The sequence below is a fragment of the Muntiacus reevesi genome, chromosome 6 (genome assembly GCF_963930625.1).
Source record: "Muntiacus reevesi chromosome 6, mMunRee1.1, whole genome shotgun sequence".
In the NCBI taxonomy this organism is placed as follows: domain Eukaryota; kingdom Metazoa; phylum Chordata; class Mammalia; order Artiodactyla; family Cervidae; genus Muntiacus; species Muntiacus reevesi.
In genome coordinates, this window is record NC_089254.1 from 45,899,168 (window position 1) to 45,922,630 (window position 23,463).

The 23,463-nt window shown below is 35.7% G+C and overlaps 1 protein-coding gene across 2 annotated transcripts in view; it reads right to left on the reverse strand.

Annotated features, from left to right (window-relative positions):
* The window catches only part of COG5 (component of oligomeric golgi complex 5), a 276,034-nt gene that overhangs the window by 34,231 nt on the left and 218,340 nt on the right, over nucleotides 1–23,463 (reverse strand). For both annotated transcript variants that reach the window (XM_065939836.1, XM_065939837.1), the window contains 2 exons: nucleotides 8,138–8,248; nucleotides 6,682–6,744 (listed from right to left, as the gene is read on the reverse strand). In XM_065939836.1, coding sequence (XP_065795908.1) covers nucleotides 6,682–6,744; nucleotides 8,138–8,248 — 174 coding nt within the window. The remainder of the gene's footprint in view (nucleotides 1–6,681; nucleotides 6,745–8,137; nucleotides 8,249–23,463) is intronic.

Genomic DNA, 23,463 nt, shown 5'->3' on the forward strand with positions numbered 1-23,463 from the left:
TACAATGCAACAGACAGTCCCCCATGACAAAGAACCATCCAGTCAAAAACATCAATGGTGCTAAGGTTGAGAAACTGTTCTACTGCGAAGTATACTCATCAGTTATGTTATGATGCTAGGCCACAGTTATGGTTTTTATGTGAAAATATGACTGGGCCTCAGTAAACTCAAAGTCTAAATTTTAAATATATTATATATGCTTCAATCATGATTACATACAAGGAAGATGGATGACTTTGGCTCATACAAATAATTGAAATCAATGAAAAAAGGTTATTCATTAGATTCCTAAATGTTATCTCAAGCCTTAATTTGCTGATAAAAATAAAGATATGTATACAGGATTGACAGAGACATGGGGTGTGTGTTTTCTCTCTAAGCCTTCTGCCCCACAATCCCTTGGCTCTCCTTTCGGAAATAAAGGATGAAAATGAAACAAGATAAAAGAGAGAGTGTGTGTGTGTACACACACATACAGCGTGTGCTCAGGGAGCTCACAATCTAGTGACAACAGGTAAGCTGTGGTGATATCAGTGCTCTGAGAGTTAGGGAACACGGGGGAGACACCCAAATTATACTTAGAGGATTAAGAAACAAAAGGTGTTGGTGAACTTAATTTCAAAGGTTAAAATAGGTTAAAAGCCAAGTGTATGTGCTGGGAGGGAGGGTGTGAGACTGGGGGGGGAGCATACGTCAAGAGCACAGGAGCCTGGGGAAGGTTATACATTTGGGGAACTGTAAGGAGTTTATGGCAACCCACTCCAGCATTCTTGCCTGGAAAATCCCATGGACAGAGGAACCTGGTAGGCTATATTCCATGGGGTCGCAAAGAGTCGGACAAGACTGAGCGATTTCACTTTCAACTTTCAACTTTTCAAGGAGTTTAACAGAGTATGCGGTGGCTGCCGATGTGGAAGAGAGACAGAGCAGATGTACTCTGTGCAGGCTGCTAAGGAGATAGGAACATATCCTGAAGGGACTGGGAAACCAACGATGGGTTTTAAGCAATGGGGAAAAAAAAAAAAAAAACCTGGTTAAAGATTTGAATTTGGGAAAAATCATGCTGGGACAGCAGACTGGGTAAACTAGATTAAAGGCAAGAGGACACAGTAGCATGCAAAGTGGTGAGTGCCTGAACCAAATCAGAGGCAGCAAGAACAGAGATGAGGAGATGAGGTAGAGACACTGGGAAAGGAGAACAGATGTGAGAAATACGGAATGGAAAGACAGAAGGGTACACTCAGATTTTTTTCTCCTTTAATGACTTGGTGGCATTATCAACTGAATGTGTAAATGCACAAGCAGCTGGTTGATTTAGGGATGGAGGAAGGAAATACTGAGCTCAGTTTTGGACACAAGTTGGAAGGACTTACGGGGAAACCCACATGGGCTCTCCAGCAGGGACTGAGGGCTTCACAGTTGTAGTTTCTAACACGTTTTAACCAGATATGGTTGTCTTTGGCTTTTAAGAGAGAAGACAAAGCCAAATGAGTCACTGAGATCCCAGAGGACAGTTCATAGAGTAAGGAATTCCATTTTCATGTCATGCAGAAGAGGGGCCCTTGACAGATTAAGAGGGGTAGTGGTACTTACTTAGTACATGTCACGTGCTGGCTACTGTGCTTTGGTTTCATAGGCAACCATGCCACTGAAAACTCAATTGTTCCTTCCTCTAAGAATCCAGAGAATCTCTAACTTACTGGTGTGGAATTTAAAGTAATTTGTAGACAGGGAAACTAAAGTCAAGTTAAGAAGGTTGTCCAAAGCTATCAAGTGGAAAAGCTGGGTTTTTCTAGGTGCAATTGACTCCAATGAGCTTTTGGTTATTCTTTGCCACTGGGCAGAGAAGTAAGAAGAGATCCTGGAATATAGTGAAAATAAATAGACAGAGGAGATTTCAAGAAGGAAGGGCAAGTTTTCTACACAGTATGAAGGAGTGAGTGCCTAACTACAGATCCTCCTACACATAATTGTGGAAAAATACCAAAAAAAAAAAAAAAAAAAAAAACCCTACTGGAGGCTTCTGGAGATGGCAAAAAAGCAAACAGTTTTAGAGAAGTGTGGAAATACATAACAATCAGAAGAGAGTGAGTTTTCCTTTTTTGTGCCTCTGCAATGAGAGTGATTTTAGTCATGGTAGTGGCAAGCCTAGGTGGCTAAAATTCTGAGAGAAAAATAAAACCAAACCTGCAGTCTTTCAGGTCAAAGGAACAGGGGAAGGGGCCCTGGTTCAACCAGGGCTGCTGAGAGTAAGGGGGGAACTTCAGAGATGAGAGAGCCAGAGAAGAAACAAGCCTATTTTTCCATGTGTGAACTCAGCACTAGTCTTCAGCTAATTCAAACATGTGTGTGCAAAGCAAACAAGTGGCTTGCAACTAAGGCTGAAAGAACTGAGATCTTCGACATGGTCAACTGCAGGTCTGACAGTGTACAATTTGAATCTCAACAAGCTACTTATCTGCTAAAGAAATGGTCAACATATTTATAGGAGCAATATATAAAAATACTGAGTCTACAAAACATAATGTTTACATTGGCTAGGATATATGAAAATGACTAAATAACAAAAAGCTAGATGGTTGGATGGTATCACCAACTCCATGGACATGAGTTTGAGCAAGCTCCAGGAGCTGGTGAAAGACAGGGAGGCCTGGTGTGCTGCAGTCTATGGGGTTGCAAAGAGTCAGACACGACTGAGCGACTGAACTGAACTGAGGAGATGTTATCAGTTCTAAAGGGAAAAGACAATCAATAGCTGCCAATTCTGAAATGATCCACTCTACAGTTGTCAGGCAAGAACCTCAATGAGATAAAGAAAAAAATGCCCATCATAAATAACAGGAAATCTCCACAGAGTGACTTAAAATGTAAAAAAGAACCAACATGGAAATTTTAAAATAAAAAAATGATACTCCATGCAAGTAGATGTAAATGTACTTCAATTAATGCAAAGTTTCTAGATTTTACATGACACCGTACAATATTAACTCTAAAAGACTGTGGGAAGTTAAGAATGCATATATACACAGAAGAACAATGGGGGAAAAATCACAAAGAAATATAGACAAAGATTTAAGAAATACATTTAAGTGAAATTCAAAAAAAATAACAATCAAATAATCCAAAAGGTGGCAGAAAAGGAGGAAAAGAGGAAATAAAAAAACAAAGAGAACAAATAAAAAACAATAAAACTATACACCTAAATAAAACCTTATTGATAACTGTATTATGTTAACAGACTAAACACTCCAATTCAAAGGCAGAGATTATGGGAACAGACAAAGGCAAGACCCAACCCTATACTACCTAAAAGAAATGCATTTAAAACTAAAGACACAGAGGAGTTGAAAGTAAATGGGCAAAAGAAGATACATCTTCTTCTGTAAACATTAAGAATAAAAGAGACTGGAGTAATTTAATATCAGATAAAATAATGCATGACAATAAGTATTAACAAAGCTAAAGAAGGATATCTCATAATGACAAAAGGGTCGGTTCATCAGAAGGCATAAAATGATAAATACTTACAGAACAGAGTCTCAGCACAATTGGTTATATAGCTTCAAAACGGAAGAGTCAAGAATCAACAGAATAGAAGGGAGATATAATCAAGTCCACAATCATGGAAAATTGTAACTCCTATCTTTCAGCAAGTGATAGAACAACTATAAAAATATCAGTAGAGGCACCTGAAATCTGAACACATCACTACACTTTGACTTAATGGATATTTACAAATATGATACTAAACAACTGAGGATTACAAGTTTTTATCAAGCATACATGGTTCGTTCACTGACAGACCACATGCTAGACCATAATACTTAATAAATTTAAAAGGACTGAAATCATACAGAATATGTTTCCTGATGATAACAGAATTAAATCAGAAATCAATATCACAGATCAACTATACTTCAATAAAAAAAATGATAAGCAAGAAATCAGTAAGATATCTAGAAATACCACAAATAATTAGAAATTTTAAAAAATGAATCACAGAAGAAATCACAAAGGAAATAAAAAATATTTCAAAATGAATGAAGATGAAAGCATGCCATATCAAAATTAAAGTTCGAGGGAAGTTTACAACTTTAAATTTAGAGGATGGGAGGGGTCTAAAAATCAATGGTATATGGTCTCCAAAAACCAAACCACCAAAGGCAAAGAAAATTCAAAATAAGAAGGAAATTAAAAAACCTAAAATCAGAAATCAGGGAAATAGAAAGACAAACAGTAGAGAAAATTAATAAAGCCCAAAGATGTTTCTTTAAAAAGATTATGAAATTGTTAAACCCATGACTAAACTGATTAAAAGAAGATAAGAGAACACAAATCATCAGTAAGAAAAAGAGGTTATCACTATAGGTCCCATAGACTTTAACTAGACAGTTAGAGAATATCATATACAGCTTTATTCTGACAAATTAGGTAATTTAGATGAACAGACAAATACCTAAATCACAAAGAATCAAAGCTCAATCCAGAAAAAAAACAAACATTATCTGAATAGCCTTCTATCTACTAAACAAATTAAATTTGTAGTTATAAACTTCCTACAGAAAAAAACCTACAGGCCCAGATGACTTCACTGGAGAACTGTATTAAGCATTCAAGGAGAAAACAATACAAATTCTACACAAATTCTTTCAGAAAATAGAAAAGGAGGAAACAGTTTCAAAACCAGACAAAGAATTACAAAAAAGAAACCTATATACCAGTATCACTTATGATTACAGATACAGACATCTTCAACACAAATTAAGTAAATCAAATCCAGAAATAAATACATAAAGAGGGTAATACATCATGATCAAAGTTGGTTTGATATTTGAAAATAAATTCAGTATTTTATTAACAGAATAAAGAGGTAAAACCATGTGATCATTTTATACAGAAAAGGCTGTTTGATGAAACACCACCACTTATAACGTTAAAAAAATCTCATTAAATCAGGAATAAAAAAGAAACTGTTTAATCTCATAAAAGCCATCTAAGCAAATATCCTACTTCAAATAGTAAAATAAATACTCAGTGCTTTTCCCCACATTAGAAACAAACAGACAAGTCCACTCTCACCAGTTCTAGGCAACATGGTACTAGGTGTTCTAGGAGGTGAAAAAAGCGTGGAAAGTAGGCATCAAGATCAGAAAAGAAGAAATAAAACTGCCTCTATCTGTATTATAATATGATGGTGTACAGTCAGGCGAGGTTTCCAACTCATGGAAAACAGAAAACAGAGAAGACAGCATTATTGAGAATGCCTTCATGGAAAGGATGGGTACAGGACTGATAACTGCCAGAGGAAACTGAGAAAGGATGCTAGATTATATTTCACAAGCTCTTTACAAAACAGTGCTTTTTTTGGTAAGCGAAGTACTTACCTAAAATAACTAAGATTACAAAAATACTGAAGTCTCGACAATGCAAAATATTTCAATATAAAGAATATCAAGCCCACACAATAAAAACTTATATAAACAACAACAACAACAAAACTTTATTAACTTAGTAACATACTATCTGTGCAAGATGATCTCAGTAATAAATGTATCAGAACTATTGGCCTAAGGTGTTTAAATGCTACTTATAGCTGAGGTGGTTATAATGAAATGACTTTAAATGTATAATCATTAATTATATCATTCATGACATAGGAGTTAATGCTGGTAATATGAGATGATGAACTCTGAACCTAAAATAACATTTAATTTTGGATAAAATCTCAACAAGAGAGAGAAGACTACTATGTGTCTTTATATTCTGTAGTAAGTAAAAAAGTATGTTTAATATCTTTCCTGTCAAATAATAAAAGCATGGAGATTTTTCATCCTTGGGTTGCGTTTATGCACCATAACATCCTAAATCAAAGTGACGTAGTAAGCTTCCTACAGTCTTAGGAAAATTCAAGATTCTCTTTTTCCATTTGAGTCAGAGGATTCTGTTTGTTCTTCACTTATTATGCCATAAAGATTTTTAATGAGCTTTAATTAAAAAGCAAGGCCAAAACTGTTTCACGGAGGCCTGTTAACAAAAGCAATTCAGTCCATATTTGGCAGGGTCACTGCAGGAAGGCTTTGGACTGACTGCATCTTCTCTGACTCTTCTCAAGGCAAAACTTACATTAGTACATTAAAAAGTGGGAATGTGCGCTGGTGTCACGCCTCACAGGTACACAGTAGAGTCTCCCAGCCGTGGCATCGCTGAGATATGGGGCATGGTAATTCTCTGTTATGGGGACTGTGCACTGCAGGATGCCAGACAGAATCCCTGGCACGAGAGGCCAGTAGCACCCTGCTCCCAGTCAAAATTGTCCAGATATCACTCAATGCCCCGAGGGGACAAAATTGCCTTGATGGAGAACCACTGCTTTGTTGGGATAATACCGGGCAGCACTGCCCTAAGACACAGTGAATATTTATAAGACTCTTGCTTCTCTTGCTTATGATACAATTATCATAACTGGAACACAATCTGTAGACACCGACAGGGTCTATTTTTGAATTCTAGAAAATATAAACACACAAGTAGCCTCTCTCATTAGGATAATCATCAACATGCTACTTTTGGCATATGGAGAAGATTCTAAATTATTTTTAAATGTGACATCTCCCACTCATCCAAACAATTCTAAAACTGACTCTGATCTACAGAGTCAAAGATTAAATTAAATTCTTTTACCTTTAGGGCTGAAATTATAGTCTGCTCAGCTGCTGGTGGGAATGAGTTCTGACTGGAAACCACCTAGAACAAATTCAGTTATATTTTGAGTAAGTTATCTATTTTTATAAATAATTTTGATCATAACATGATAAAACTGTTTTCACATTATTGTTACTTTAGAGTAGCATCTCTTACATGTTTTAAAAGTCCATTAGTATGCAGTAGATAGGTTTTAAAATGTTTTCCTGTATAAAGCAATTATCTACTTAAAATAATTAAAACATTTAGGAATTCTAAAAGCTAGCTTTCCTTAATGATATAGTTTTAACTTGAAAAGATCAGTTTAAAGCCATATTTATTTATTTTTAAAAAAATCACCTTTTCTAAGTTGCCTATAATTTTTAACAAGTCAAATGTCAAATGTTTCTACAAATCAATACCAACACTATGAAAATTCTGAAAGTATCAATGAAGACATTTAAATCAGGCTAAATAAATACAACTTTTCATTGCTTGTGAGTTTGTAGAGTAATAATGAAAGGAAATGGAAAATACATATTCTTTTTATTTACTTTTGTTCTTTACTTTTCTGACATTTACCTGTTGTTAACTCTTTAAAAATACATTTTGCTTAGCAATGACTTGCTAAAAAATTTAAGTAAATGGAAAATATACTTACAAGTAAGTCATTACAAGTACTCTAAAATACAGTCTAGCATATAAGAGCTCATACTAGAGGTCAAGTTTTTAGGAATATCAACTAACCTTTGGCTTCTTTATGTCTTCTAACTATCTCTCTACTTACCAAATGTTTTGAAAATCATTAGTAGAGTAAACACAAGTGACTCAAGAATCAAAAGATGGGGTTGAAAAGGTTGCTTTCCTAATACTTAATTATGTTTATAGTTCATCTTAGACATAATACATGATGGCCAACAAGTTAAAGTTCAGTCATTTTTTAAAAAGTGTTAGTAGAACAATAGCAACATTTTTTTTCTACTCACAAGTAGTCTTCAGTGATTATATATCAGAAGATTATATATCACTGTTTTTAATGCATCTTCTCCCTCATTTTTTGGGCAAAGATAGAAGTTTTCTGACATGTTAGGGAGCATATGAGTTCTTATATTGTTACTACCTTTGCTATAATTTGCTACCACCCATATGGTATCAAATTACATTTTAGTAGGTATAAAACACATAAAATTTACCCTTAAATCAACTGTTCAATAAACTTGACTATATCAAGCAACCTTGAGTGCCTCATGTATTTTATACTAACTGTACAGACAAATAATAAAGGCCAGGATCGAAGACTGTTTAGAAAGAATTCAGTCCTCAGCTTTGTTTACAATCACATTTTCACTGTATTCCTTGGCAAAAAACTAAATAATAATCCATGATTGTCTAAATTCGAGGAAAGAAGAAAGAACTTGAAATTAAGTCAATGGAGCTTAATTAAAATAAAGGTTACCTTTGTTACTGACTGGTGCAACTTATATAGTGAATTTACTACTGCCACATTTCTTCTCTGTCCTTCGGTAAGAGGTCCAATCACCTGACTTGCATCCCCTTGTGTGGAGAGCTGTAAGAATTCAACACAAAAAGAAATTACCAAAATGACAGCTCATATATAACCAGGGGGAAGTTTATGGTCCTCTGTCTGACGAAGCAAATGTTAACTGAAAATATTCAAGTCAAGCTCTGGACTTCAGGCATAGCCAGGAACCTCTGTAGAGATAACATGATGAGCCTAGAAGCCTAATTAGTCTCACACAGGAAGAACACCCTTCATCAGTCCTTCATAGCTGGTGGACTCCTCAGGCAAGTGTGACCCAAAAGTCCAGGATGCGCTGTTATTCTGATACATCAGCATAGTGTTTCTAGGGAACACCTTCTGTCAACCATCTTTTTTTCTATTCAAAAACTCAGAAAAAAAACCCATCCTCCAAAAAAAGAAAAAAGAAAGGAGATAGGGTGGGAGTAACAAAAACAAACCTACATCCTATTTGACATTTGACAGTCATAATAGTCTAATGAAATGAGAGATAAACAGAGAGCATTACACTCTTTATTTTGTAGATTAAAAAGAAAGTTGTGTAGGATTATACTGTGTATGGATAATCAGTAGAATTGGTACTAGTACATGCATATTAGGGAAAAGGACATGAAATTTTTATCGAATCAAATCTAAAACTATTATAGTCCCATAAAAAGCCCACGTATAACCATTCTCATATTAATGGGATTTTAATCCAATCCCCTTTAACAATTATTAAAGGTCAATTAAACTTGATTATGAAAATAAAACATGAGGAAATAAGTATATAGGTGGATGCACATATCAAATATGAAAAACTGACCTTTTAGGAAACATGAAACTAAGATCATCTTCCCTTTGTTAAACTGAGACAAATAAAATATGAGTGAAAGAAACACTACTGTTTTTTCTATTCTCTTTGATACTCACACATACATTTTTCAAAATTCAATTCAATTCCCACTTTTACAATTCCTACTTATGGCAATAATATTCAATTCCAAAACATAAAAACTCCAATTAGAATAAGAGAATGATCCTTCATTAAAGTTTTAATCCACAATGATGGTTTAAGTCAACATAAAGCTTTCTGACATTAGGTTAAATAGTTTCAACTTATTTTGCCTTTCTTCATGGACAAATAGTTATCAAATTATAATCAAGTTGTGTTCTAAACAATCACTTGTAAGTTGATGGGCTGAAAAAAAAAATGTCGTATTTTCCCTGTAGAAACCATGCTAAAAATCAATGGTTAGACCTCAGATGAACTCAGTTTAGTCCAGTTTAATCTATAGTGTGGTGAACTAATCCTAACAGAAGCTCTGAGCTCCCAGAAGAAGGCAGATGATAGGCTCCATGCTATGGCGAGGGTGAGGAAGGACACCCAAAACCACTGTGGAGACTTCAGTGGCAGCGGTATTAATGTTTACAACAGACTCAGGGCTTAGATGCTAAATATGTATTTGATTATAACAGGCATTTAAAATCCGTGAGTTCTAGCTCTACAATTTTTAAAACTCTAATCTCTGTTCTCTTGAGATTTTCTCCAAATAATTTTGAAATACTAACAAAGAAATGGGAAAAGAATTTCTCTGATATTATCCTATTTCCACTTATTATATGTATTCCATATTTAATAAAGACGCTCACTGCTAGAAATGGGTGGAGACCATTTTATTACTACTAAGACCTAATCATACTCATACGGTTTAAAAATTGAGAGAGGCCCACTTTATACCTATTAGGATGCTTTAACAAAAAAAGACAGATAATAACAAATGTTGGCCATGAAATTGGAAACTCGTATGCATTGATAGTGGGAATTTAAAATGGAGTAAAGGCTCTGGAAAACACCCTGGCCATTCCTCAAAGGTAAACAGAAGTGAAAATATACCCAGCAATTCAACTCTTAGATATATATACACAAAGAAATAAAAAGCACATCACACAAAAATGTGTACACAACTCTTCACAGAATCATTATTCCACAGCATAACAGCCTCAAAATGGAAACAACGCACATGTCAACTAAAGATGGATAAATGAGATTAGTATATCCATACAATGGAACATCCCTCAGCAAAAAAAAAAAAAACATTACTCCAACTAAAAATCAGTCCCTAGCTAAGTAGATCACCTGAGTTTCCCTCCCGCACCACTCCTGTCTAATCTTTTGGGGGAAAGTAATTTCAAACTTACAAAATGTTATAAAAATAAAAATAGTGTAAGGAACACACATTTATGCTTTACTCAGATTTACCTGTTGCTAACATTTTATCTCATTTGCTTTATTATTTGTAGTCTCTTTCCCCCTTTCATACACATATACACACATGTGCGAGGATAATTTTTTCTGAATCATACATACATTATGACCCTTTGTCCCTAGCACAAGCTGGAATCAAGATTGCTGGGAGAAATATCAATAACCCCAGACATGCAGATGACACCACCCTTATGGCAGAAAGTGAAGAGGAACTAAAAAGCCTCTTGATGAAAGTGAAAGAGGAGAGTGAAAAAGTTGGCTTAGAGCTCAACATTCAGAAAACTAAGATCATGGCATCTGGTCTGGGAAACAGATGGGCAAACAGTGGAAACAGTGTCAGACTTTATTTTTGGGGGCTCCAAAATCATTACAGATGGTGATTGCAGCCATGAAATTAAAAGCGCTTACTCCTTGGAAGGAAAGTTATGACCAATCTAGATAGCATATTAAAAAGCAGAGACATTACTTAACCAACAAGGGTCCGTCTAGTCAAAGCTATGGTTTTTCCAGTGGTCATGTATGGATGTGAGAGTTGGATTGTGAGGAAAGCTGAGTGCCGAAGAATTGATGCTTTTGAACTGTGGTGTTGGAGAAGACTCTTGAGAGTCCCTTGGACTGCAAGGAGATCCAACCAGTCCATCCTAAAGATCAGTCCTGGGTGTTTATGGGAAGGACTGATGCTGAAGTTGAAACTCCAATACTTTGGCCACCTCATGAGAAGTGTTGACTCATTGGAAAAGACTCTGATGCTGGGATGGACATGAGTTTGAATAAACTCTGGGAGTTGGTGATGGACAGGGAGGCCATCACCAGGTGCTGGGGTTAGGGTTAGGGTTAGGGTTAGGGTTAGGGCTGCGATTCATGGGTCGCAAAGAGTCGGACATGACTGAGCAACTCAACTGAACTGAACTGAAGCATAGTAATATTCTATTATAAAACCTCAGTTCAAAAAAAAAAAAAAAACTCAGTTCAGTCATCAATTTCTTAAGTTTACACTGATACAATTCTTCTATCTGTAATCTGCCATGTTTTCAAGAAATTCTGGTTTCTTTTAGTGAGAAGTGGTATTAGAGACCAAGATCTGGGCCCTGGGTGTGTTCATTGCTACTTACTGCTGCAATAACTCTTAATTCAATATTTACAAAAAGTGATTACTTAGGTCCTTGTCTTCTTCTCCATCAGATAAGAACTATACAGTAAATTCCCATATACTAATAAACTAGACTTCACAATTAACATTCTACAATTTGTTTTATATCACATGTGTGCGTGCTAAAACATTTCAGTTGTGTCTGATTCTTAGCGACCCTGTGGACAGTAGCCCGCCAAGCTCCTCTGTCCATGGGATTCTCCAGGCAAGAATACTGGAGTGGATTGCTGTGCCCTCCTTCAGGGGATCTTCCCAACCCAGGAAATGAATTCACGTCTCAGACATTGGCAGGCGGGTTCTTTACCACTAGCGCCACCTGGGAAGTCCTTTATATCACATACCTATCACCTATCCTCAACTCATTTTTTAGACATCAGTATACCTCACCCCTAAACATTTATGCGTGCATATAATTAATTGGAATTCAATATTTACTTTCAGGCTTCTTTTTACTTTTAAGGTAAAATTTATATGATGTAATGTAGACAGAGTGTCATTAGTTTTAATAAATTGCTTTATTTGTGTAAAACTAACCACGTCATTCCAGGAGGGTCTTTCATCCCAATTTCCACTCAACACCACTCTTCTGGCGTGGTAAGTCTTAACTTTTAAGTGGGGCTACATTCACAGACAATATGGAAGTATATCTTTAATGAGTTCCAAAGATATATTTCACATATCAGCCAGTATTTTACCAGTTCCTGCTACCTCCTGTGTATTTTTCTTGGGGAAAAATTTTATTTTTACTAACACATATTATTTTCAAAACCACTAAAAGTAATGAAAAACTTTTTTCTAACATTTTATTATGAACATTTAAAGACTTGTACAATGAACACCAGTATACTTACTAATTAGATTCTATAACAGCATTTTATAAACTTGTTTATCTTATTCATGTCTCCATCCATTTTATATATTTGATGCATCTCAAAACAGTTTATAGGCATCATTATATTTGTTACCAATGATTTCATCTCACTGATCACTTTTGTCTATTCTATATCTTTATAAAAAGTTTTTGTGTATATAAGTATAAAGCTTCTTTCAGCATAGTATTACTGGTTTTCATCCATTTTTGTTCCTATCTATTGCTGTGTGCTATTCCACTATACGAATTTATCTGATTTTATTTTACCCATTCTCTTACTGTTTCTAAAATGTTTACAATAAAATGAACACTAGACTTAGGAAGGTGGTTCATTGGTAAAGAATCCCCCTGCAATGTGGGAGACGTGAGGTCAGGTTCGACCCCTGGGTCAGGAAGATCCCCTGGAGAAGGAAATGGCAAGAATACTGGAGTATTCTTGAGATCCATGGACAGAGATCCCATGGACAGAGGAGGGACAGAGAAGCCTGGTGGGCTACAGTCCATGGGGCTGCAGAGTTGGACATGAGTTAGCAACTATATAACAACAACAGACTTAAGGCATCTAGACTTATTTCTACCACTTGCTAGCTCAATATATGGCTTCAATTTCTTCACTGTAACATGAAACTAACAAACTGGTCAATACCAAAGTATGCTTTGTAAACCGTAAAGTGTCTTAACAATGTGAGGCATTACCACTTTTATCTGCAGACAGTTCTGTCTTGTTCTCATTTCCTCCTCACCTGTCCTGTGCTTAGTCCTTTCCTCCACAACCCACTCCTCCAAGCTCTACATATCTCAGTACTGGCAAGGGACCACAGGCACACACTAGGGTTGAGGAATCAGAACCAAAAGTCAATGAAACTGTCTGGAAGTACAGACTGAATTAAATTATTCTGCTTCCTTTTTGGTTGTGGTAACAAAGTATCTTGTACAAAGCAGACATTCTCTATTTCAGAAGCCTCCACTCATCTTAAGCCCTTTTAATTTTCATTCTTTCAAACTATTTCCTTCAGGTGATCTCCTTAAAATTCACTTTTCAGGAATGTAGAAGATGCTTGGTAGGTATCTGTTGAACAACTGAAGGGTCAGAGTAATGGTTTCTCATTGTTGCTTTTTCAAAGTCCACCTTATTTGAGGTGGATAAAATCGTATGGAGGTGCCAAAACACAGTTTTGGCTGTGAAGCATTAGGAATTAGGGAACTAGAAAGGTAAACACAATAAAAGAGTCAATATTCTAAACTATGAGAAATGTACATACCACTGCATTAAGTTATACTATTTAATACAGTCTGGAAAGATGCAAGGAAGCAAAAGAGCAGCATCTGAGTTTTAAAAATCACATACACACAATGGAAAGAAAGGGAATTCAAAGGCTAAAGGAATTCTTAATAAATAAAATGATTCCTATGTGCTAATGACAAGATTTATTATTTCTTTTTAACTATCTGAAGAAAATATTTTTCAGAAATTCTGTAATATGCTCACTAGAAACTTTGTGTGAATTCAATGAAATGAATTCACTGAAACAATGATAAGTTATGTTAACATGAAGAATATTTTTATATCATTTTTAACTTGTAGACGAAATGATCCCAAGACTGCCCTATGATCACAGTTGAGGGCTATAAGTAAAAGAAAGAAAACTGACAATTCAAGAGATGAGTTGGATGAGAGCTTTAAATTTCTTTCAGATAATGTACTCTTTTGGGGCATTATAACATTGGTGACTTAGAAGAATGTCTAAAAAGAACAAGGAAATATATTATGGATTAGTTATGAATTTCATACAGTTAAGTTACTTTCCAGATATTCTATCGTTCTAGTGTTCTTTTCATCTGTCATTTCTATTACTGTTAAGGATATGTCAAGGGTTCAGGATAACTTTTTTTTAAAATATGGGTTTGGTCATAATAATTTAAAATATTTCTTTGAAATCACATGTAAAACAAATGAGGAAAATACGGTATTAGAATTTCACAGACTTAGAACAATGCAAAATGTATACTAATCTACAATGCTTCCTGAGTGAAAAAAAAGTCAAAACATTTTTATATTAAATCAGATATTTTTAACAAAAACCTGAAACAAGTTCTGATGAACCTTCAGTTATAGTTACATCTACACTAGTTATTCTGAAAGTGGTGAATGTACTTGGATTACAATTTCCAAATTTAAAATTTAATGTGAAATTTATATTAAAACACATTCTCAAATTCTCTTGAATTTGCTTTTTATCCAATTTTGGAGTTCACAGCACACACAAAAAATTTTTTTAATTACACACAAAATTATAAGTATCATATGCTATTGCTTATGTGGGATCTATAAAAAGGGTACAAATGAACTTATCTACAAAACAGAAATATAGTCACAGAGGTAGAAAACAAACTTACAGTTACCAGGAAGACAGCGAAGAGAGATAAAGTGGGAGACGGGGGTTGACACAGAAACGCTACTATATATAAACGAGATAACTAATAAACAGCTACTGTACAGCAAAAGGAGCTCGACTCGATGTTTTGTAAAGACTTGTAAGGAAAAGAACCTTAGAAGAGTGAAAACAAGTATATAAGCGTAACTGATTCACTTCGCTGTATGCCTGAAATCAAGACAAAAACTATACCTCAATAAAATTTTTTTTAAAGAAGGAAAAAAAAACTCACAAAAGGCAAAGTATTATTACTACTGATATTTTTAACAACAACAACAAAAAATGGAGTGTATAAAGGGCAAATGTCTTGCTCTCAGATTGTTACTCCCCACTCCCACACAGAGAAGACATTAGCAATTAACTGTGGTCCTGTTATGACCTTGTAACACAATGTTCCAGCCAGTCACTACAGATCTCTTAGACACAGGAGATGAAATCTATCTGTAATCCCTGAATGATGTCATATCAGTTTTTCTGGATATATGGAACAGTGAGTCTAAGTGTATCCTATGGTTCATCCAAACACTTTTGAGGTTAAAAGATGCTGATGAGCAATATATTCCAAGAGTCTCAAAACTGCTGTGACCCTTCATAGCCCACTATTAAACGCATCCCAAGAAAATAATACAACTGTATGCAAAAGGATGATGTTATTTTTAAAACAGAAAAACTAGAAAGCCCTACACGTCTAAGAATAAGAGAACAGTTGGGTGTATCAAGCAATTCACAAGCTGGAAAAAATAACAATGGAAGATACTTACATTATAGTGTTAACTGTATAAAACAAACAAAAACAAAGATCTGTCTGTGTAGCAGTTTGCTCTCACAAACACACACACAAAAAAAACTGGAAAGAAATAAAGCAAAAATGTTAAACAGTAGCATGAGGGATTATATAATGTTTAAGGTTACCATATAGTAGTAAAAGGCACTATGGAATTTCATAGAGTATCTAAAAGCTTAATTTACAGAACACACTTCAAAATTGTCACACAATTTCCTCCACTGTAAAAACGAAAGATGTACAATTCCATTCCTGAAAGATTTAATATAATAGAAAATAAACTGCTTTGGTTACTGTTTACTTCCCCAGAAGGTTTTTGGGAAAGATAATCTCATTTGATCTACTTATCTGTGACGCAGATTAAAATAACTAATTTTTATTTATATTTACTTATCAAATGCTTTCATTATAATTACCTGGTTTAGAATAAAGAAGAATCATAATTAAATATCACTAAGCTTATTACAACATGCCAATTATCTTATTAAAAATCTATACACAGATGCACATTCAAAATTAAATTATCTAACATCCCTAATACTACATAGCTTGTAATATATTAGAAACTGTATTGTATTTGAAATTCAGAGATAGGGCATGTTTCTGCAATGTATACAGAAAAGGACAAACCCACAGGTTTACACAGCAATTCTTCACTTTCCTGGCACGTCAACCGAACTGAACTTGTTAGACAAATAAAATTAATTTTCTTAGGTGTTAAAACTATCAGAAAATATTTTCATGAAAATCTTGCCACACTTTCTGGTTTCATAAATAAGACGGGACCATATACCTTAAGAAGGCAAATTCTACTTTCCCTTTCTGTACGTTCACTAGTGACTGGTATTTTTGTGCTATTACACATCTTTGTTTTAAAAGTGACTCTATCAGATCTTCATAGGGTCTATATGGCTGCTTGCCTCTTCACTCATTAAACAGCTTTAGGCTATTACATCTTTTGAGATTTTGTGTTTCTTTTTCCTTTTAATTTGATGATTTTACAAATCCTTCTCTTACTCTTAAGATGTAAGTTTCCTCTTTTTGGTCCTCTCTCCCCTCCTCTTGGTCTAACTTGCTTTAAATTGGGAAGCAAGAGGACAGACTACACACAACCTGAGAGACTTCTCCATGAAGTAAGTTTATACTTTACTGCAAGAACATTGTGACATCAATTCTAGAAGTTCAGAGGATGGTTTTAGTTCTTTCCTGGTTCTTTTATTTCAGACTACTGAATTTTTCAAATATCTGACTACTTGATTAAAAAAAAACAATTACTACACATCTGTTTAGCTAAAAATAAGAACAAGTCTATTCAACTACAGAATAGATTCAATGGTAATGTTACATCGTGACATCAGACTAGAAGGTCACACAGATCTGATAGCAAAGAAATGACAACTTGAGATGGGTTCCCTTTTGGACAGTTAACATATAACTAAAAAGCTGGAAATCAAATCTTGTTTATAGATGAGTAAAACCAGCACACAGGAATCAATCATAGCTTTGTAATTCAAAGCTGCATTGCTCAGACACTCTGGATTACTTTAAGACCCTTTTACCAATCTACCTTTCTCATCAACCTCCTCTAGATCTGCTCCCATGCTCCTGTCCTTTTAAGTCAAAACCTTCACCCAACACATGGGATTTTGTAACTACAGCAGGTCGGGAAGACAAACACAATTTGCTAGGAATGGATCACTTGGAACTTTTACTTTATTTTTCTTCAAAGAACCTTATGCTTTTGAACAACAGATGGAGTTTCCACCTACCCATGCCCAATCACTGGCTCCTAAAGCACTGGCTTTGCTAATTAAATTTAGAGTTATAAGTCTTAATATTTTTAATTCTTTGAAGAATAGAAAACAGTTTACTGTCAGTTATACTGAGCTTTTTCCACTTTCCAATAATAAATACTAAGACTAATTTATTAATTGACAGAAAACCTCTTTGAATATATAAAGTATAGAGAATAAGATCTCTTTGATTTACGGTAGTTTAGGTTTAGTACAGACTGAAATTCAAACCACAGAATTTCTAATAAAATGTATTACCCTTAGGGATATAGGAAAACTAAAATTTCAGCATCCAGCTATTAAGACCTAAGCAGCTGCTGCTGCTGCTAAGTCACTTCAGTCGTGTCCGACTCTGTGCGACCCCATAGACGGCAGCCCACCAGGCTCCCCCGTCCCTGGGATTCTCCAGGTGAGAACACTGGAGTGCGTTGCCATTTCCTTCTCCAACGCATGAAAGTGAAAAGTGAAAGTGAAGTCGCTCAGTCCTGTCCAACTCTTGGTGACCTCATAGGCTGCAGCCCACCAGGCTCCTCTGTCCATGGGATTTTTCAGGCAAGAGTACTGGAGTGGGGTGCCATTACCTTCTCCAAAGACCTAAGTTAGTCACTAAGATTTTTAAAATAATTAGTTTATTTATTTGTATATTATAGACTACTATTTTCACAGTTTTTGACAGATATAAAGCCTAATTAAACCTATAATCTTATATGCATTATTAATTTTCATAGCAAAAAGTTCTTTATATGGTCTACAGATAACTTTCAATTTAACTGAAGCCTTAGTAGTAAAAAAAAATTGTATTACTGAGCTCCAAGCTAATGAGGCTCTCTCTGAATATTAATCTTAATAGCAGTGTTTATAATGTCAAACCAGAAAAATTAAGTTTAATTACCTGACTGAGGTAATTATATTTACTGTGATCAATGATACAGTTAGAATTCATCTTACTATGAACTTTCATATGACTTTTTCTTTTTGCTTTTTATTGTTTACTTTTCAGCATTTTACTGAACTGGTATTTGTCTTTATATACATTTTTTCCATCAATTATCTCTGAAGATACACATTCTATTTCTATGTCTTCAGTAGGCATAATTAAACTGTTAATATTCATGCTCAACTTAGGTCAATGTATCTATAGACTTATAGTCCTCCTAAATAACACAAACATTTAGAATGCTTTCAAACTCATTATCTCTTCACCACTATAAACTTTAATGTGAATTTGTCTTTTAGGGGTTTTGTTTCCATGTCCCAAATTAGTCACTATTATTTCTCAGTTCATGCAATTAAGGCTTAGATTTACCTATATATTTACCAAGTGTGCTTACTATTCCTTCTTGCATTTCAAACCTTCCTTTACAGTTAGATTTCCTCCTTCAGGGTTCAACCATTACAGGGCTTCCCTCTCACTCATAGGCAAAACAATAAACAACAGAACTACCATATGATTCAGCAATCTGAAGAAAATGCAATCACTAACTGGAAAAGACCTATGCACCACAGTGTTCACTGCAGCATGATTTAATCTAGCTAAGACATGGAAACCACCCAAGGGTCCATGAACAAATGAAAGGATAGGGGAAAGGTGTGCATACGTATCATGGAATATCATTCAACTGCAAAAAAAGCAGGAAATCCTGCCATGTGTGACAACATGGATGGACCTTGAGGGCATTATGCTAAGTAAAATAAGTCAGATAGAGAAAAACAAATACCACGTGATTTCACTTATATGCAGAATCCAAAAAGTCGAATTGATAGATACAAAGAACAGATTGGTGGTTACTAGAGATGAGGTGTAAGGGATGCGGTAAATGGGTAAAGACTGTCAAAATGTAAAAACTTCCAGTTATAAGATAAGTAAGTCTGGGGATCTAATGTACACTAGGGGGGCTACAGCTAACAAAACTGAATTGTATTAGCTCAGTTCAGTAGCTCAGTCCTGTCCGACTCTTTGCAACCCCATGGACTGGAGCACACCAGCCTTTCCTGTCCAACAGCAACTCCCAGAGCTTACTCAGACTCAAGTCCATCGAGTCAGTGATGCCATCCAACCATCTCAACCTGTCGTCCCCTTCTCCTCCCACCTTCAATCTTTCACAGCATCAGGGTCTTTTGTATCAGGCGGCCAAATTATTGGAGTTTCAGCTTCAGCATCAGTCCTTCCAATGAATATTCAGGACTGATTTCCTTTAGGATGGCTGGTTGGATCTCCATGCAGTCCAAGGGACTCTCAAGAGTCTTCTCCAGCACCACAGTTCAAAAGTATCAATTTTCTGGTACTCAGCTTTCTTTATAGTCCGACTCACATCCATACATGACTACTAGAAAAACCGTACCTTTGACGAGACAGATCTTTGTTGGCAAAGTAATGTCTCTGCTTTTTAATATAGCTTTTCTTCCAAGGAGCAAGTGTCTTTTAATTTCATGGCTGCAGTCACCATCTGCAGTGATTTTGGAGCCCCCCAAAATAGTCTATCACTGTTTCCACTGTTTCCCTATCTATTTGCCATGAAGTGATGGGACCAGATGCCATGATCTTAGTTTTCTGAATGTTGAGTTTTAAGCCAGCTTTTTAATTTTCCTCTTTCACTTTCATCAAGTGGCTCTTTAGTTCTTCTTCGCTTTCTGCCACAAGTGTGGTGTCATCTGCATATTTGAGGTTATTGATATTTCTTCCAGCAGTCTTATTTCCAGCTTGTGCTTCATCCAGCTCAGCATTTCGCATGATGTAGTCTGCATAAAAGTTAAACAAGCAGGGTGACAATATACAACCTTGACGTACTCCTTTCCCAATTTGGAACCAGTCTGTTCTCCATGTCCAGTTCTGTTGCTTCTTGACATGCATACAGATTTCTGAAGAGGCAGGTCAGGTGGTCTGGTACTCCCATCTCTTAAAGAATTTTCCACAGTTTTTTGTGATCCACACAGTCAAAGGCTTTGGTGTAGTCAATAAAGCAGAAGTAGATGTTTTTCCGGAACTCTTGCTTTTTCGATGGTCCAATGGATGTTGGCAATTTGATCTCTGATTCCTCTGCCTTTTCTAAATCCAGCTTGAACATTTGGAAGTTCACAACTCATGTACTATTGAAGCCTGGCTTGGAGAATTTTGAGCATTACTTTGCTAGCGTGTGAGATGAGTGCAATAGTGCGGTAGTTTGAACATTCTTTGGCATTGCCTTTCTTTGAGACTGGAATGAAAACTGACCTTTTCCAGTCCTGTGGCCACTGCTGAGTTTTCCAGACTTGCTGGCATATTGGGTGCAGCACTTTCATGGCATCATCTTTCAGGATTTGAAATAGCTCAACTGGAATTCCATCACCTCCACTAGCTTTGTTCATAGTGATGTTTCCTAAGACCCACTTGACTTTGCATTCCAGGATCTCTGGCCCTAGGTGAGTGATCACACCATTGTGGTTATCAGGGTCATGAAGATCTTTTTTGCATAGTTATTCTGTGTATTCTTGCCACCTCTTCTTAATATCTTCTGCTTCTGTTAGGTCCATACCTTTTCTGTCCTTTCCTGTGCCCATCTTTGCATGAAATGTTCCCTTGGTATCTCTAGTTTTCTTGAAGACATCTCTAGTCTTTCCCATTCGGTTGTTTTCCTCTATTTCTTTGCAATGATCGCTGAGGAAGGCCTTCTTATCTCTTCTTGCTATTCTTTGGAACTCTGCATTCAAATGGGTATATCTTTCCTTTTCTCCTTCGCCTTTATCTTCTCTTCTCTTCTCAGCTATTTGTAGGCCTCCTCAGACAATCACTTTGCCTTTTTGTGTTTCTTTCTCTTGGGGCTGGTCTTGATCACTACCTCCTGTACCATATCGTGAACCTCCGTACGTAGTTAGTTCTTCAGACACTCTGTCTACCAGATCTAATCCCTTGAATCTATTTGTCACTTGCACTGTATAATCGTAAGGGATGTGATTTAGGTCATACCTGAGTGTGGCAGGTTTTTTGTTGTTAAAAGAGTAAATCTTGAAAGTTCCCATCACAAAAAAAAAAAAAAAAAATTATGTTCTGCTCCTTAAAGTAACATAATGTTATATGTCAATTATATCCCAATACATACATACATGGTATCCTAAAAATGTAATACACATTACTAGGATTCAAGTAGGGAGATTCGGCAATTGGTGATTAAAAAAGAAAAGTTAATGAACTCTCTTTTTCTTGCCAAGTTGCCAATCTCGCTTTGTGATAAGACAACATAACTGGCCCTCCATAACCCTCCATCTCCTCCTGCATCCACATCCTGTGCTGTCTGATACTGCACCTTGGCTGGGTGGCTTTGGTGAGCCAGACTTCGGGGGCTCCTTTCTCTCTTGTGCCTCTGCCTTCACCATGCGATCAAGATCAGAAAAGCCTGCTTCAGGATCAGACACGTGAAGAACAGAGGATTAACTATGGTTAAAGCCAGCCTGATCAGCAGCCAGTCTGCTCTGGAGTAAACCCAGCCAAAACTGGCAAAGCCATCTAGCTGCCGCTCATTGGTCCCAGGATGTGTGAGCAGTAGATGCTTCCTACATGCCACTCAGATTTTGGGGCTGTCTCTCACGCAACATTTTTGTGGCAACAGATAATGCAGACTTTCAGACTTTAAGAGACAACTGAATTGCTTACTTTCTCCTGAAAATATTTCCTAATTACAATAACCATTACTTGATATTTGTCTCTGTCTTCACCATGCATGGCCGACTGAATCTTAGACAACTTGACCATTTACTACTGATCTGCCACAGCCCCAGAAAATCAAGGTCTTACAAGTCTGGGAAGCAGGTCAGAAGGCTACCTTAAAGAAAAGAAGTCCAACATAAGAACAGAGGTAGAAAAGAGCGGAAAGCTGTCTAAAGAATAAGAAGCCCAAAGGGATCAGTGTATTTGTATCACAGCTAAACTATATTTGGTCCAAGAGAATCTACTGGTATGTTTCCTGTTGGCACATAATATGAAAACTCTTTCAACCAAGTGATTTTCTATTTTAAAAAATCTTTTACTTGAATGTTAATAACATAGGCTACTACCATATGAAGGCTATATGGAGCAGTACCCAGGTATGTCATCCTTTTGAATCTAAAATAGTTAAACTCCTATGCTTCTATATCATGTAGACTTTCTTTCATTATAAAAATGTCAAGTATCCAAACAAGTTATTAACTATACAAAGAATAAAGCATATATTTACGAAGCTTTTAAAAAACCCTACTGCCATCTAGAGCTACTGACCTCATCATACACAGCTACTGACCCAGACTGAAGTTGAAACCTCCCCTTAAATGTCATTCCTATTACTGTTTCAAATGGTCTGTAGCTTAATTAAATGCCAATCTACTTTTTTACAGTTTGTAACATTTGACATTTACACTAAGATTCTATATGTCATTTTTGGAAACTATCAGATAATAGTTATCACTGGAAAATGCCCTAACAATTTACCTTTTAAAAACAATGTTTGCCTATAATTTTGTTATCACAATAGTTTGTAAGTCTATAAATTATCAAGGTGCCATAAAAATTCCTTGTAAACTAATATTCTAATTTCCTTTAAACATAACATGATTCAAACTTGAGATAGCAAGGTCTAGTGACATTTTCTACTAATGGTCACACTTCAGACCTATATAAGTTATCGCTACATTACCATTAAAGAATCAATTTGTTCAAATCAACCATAAGATATAATATAAACATATACAGGTGTGTGTAAATTTGGAACATAAAATTCTACTTAGATTAATAAATTAATTATAACTTCATAACTGCTGTCAAGACAAATGAATAAGAATTTTTAAATGAAGACAATTTAAAACACTGATCTCATTTTCACAAAAGAGCACCTTAAAGGCTGATACAGTGGGCTACAGTCCCAGGTGTGTCAAAAAGAGTCACGGCTGACTGACTAAGCACCCACGCAATTCACATGTTGAAACCTAATGCCCCAAGGTGGTGGAATTTAT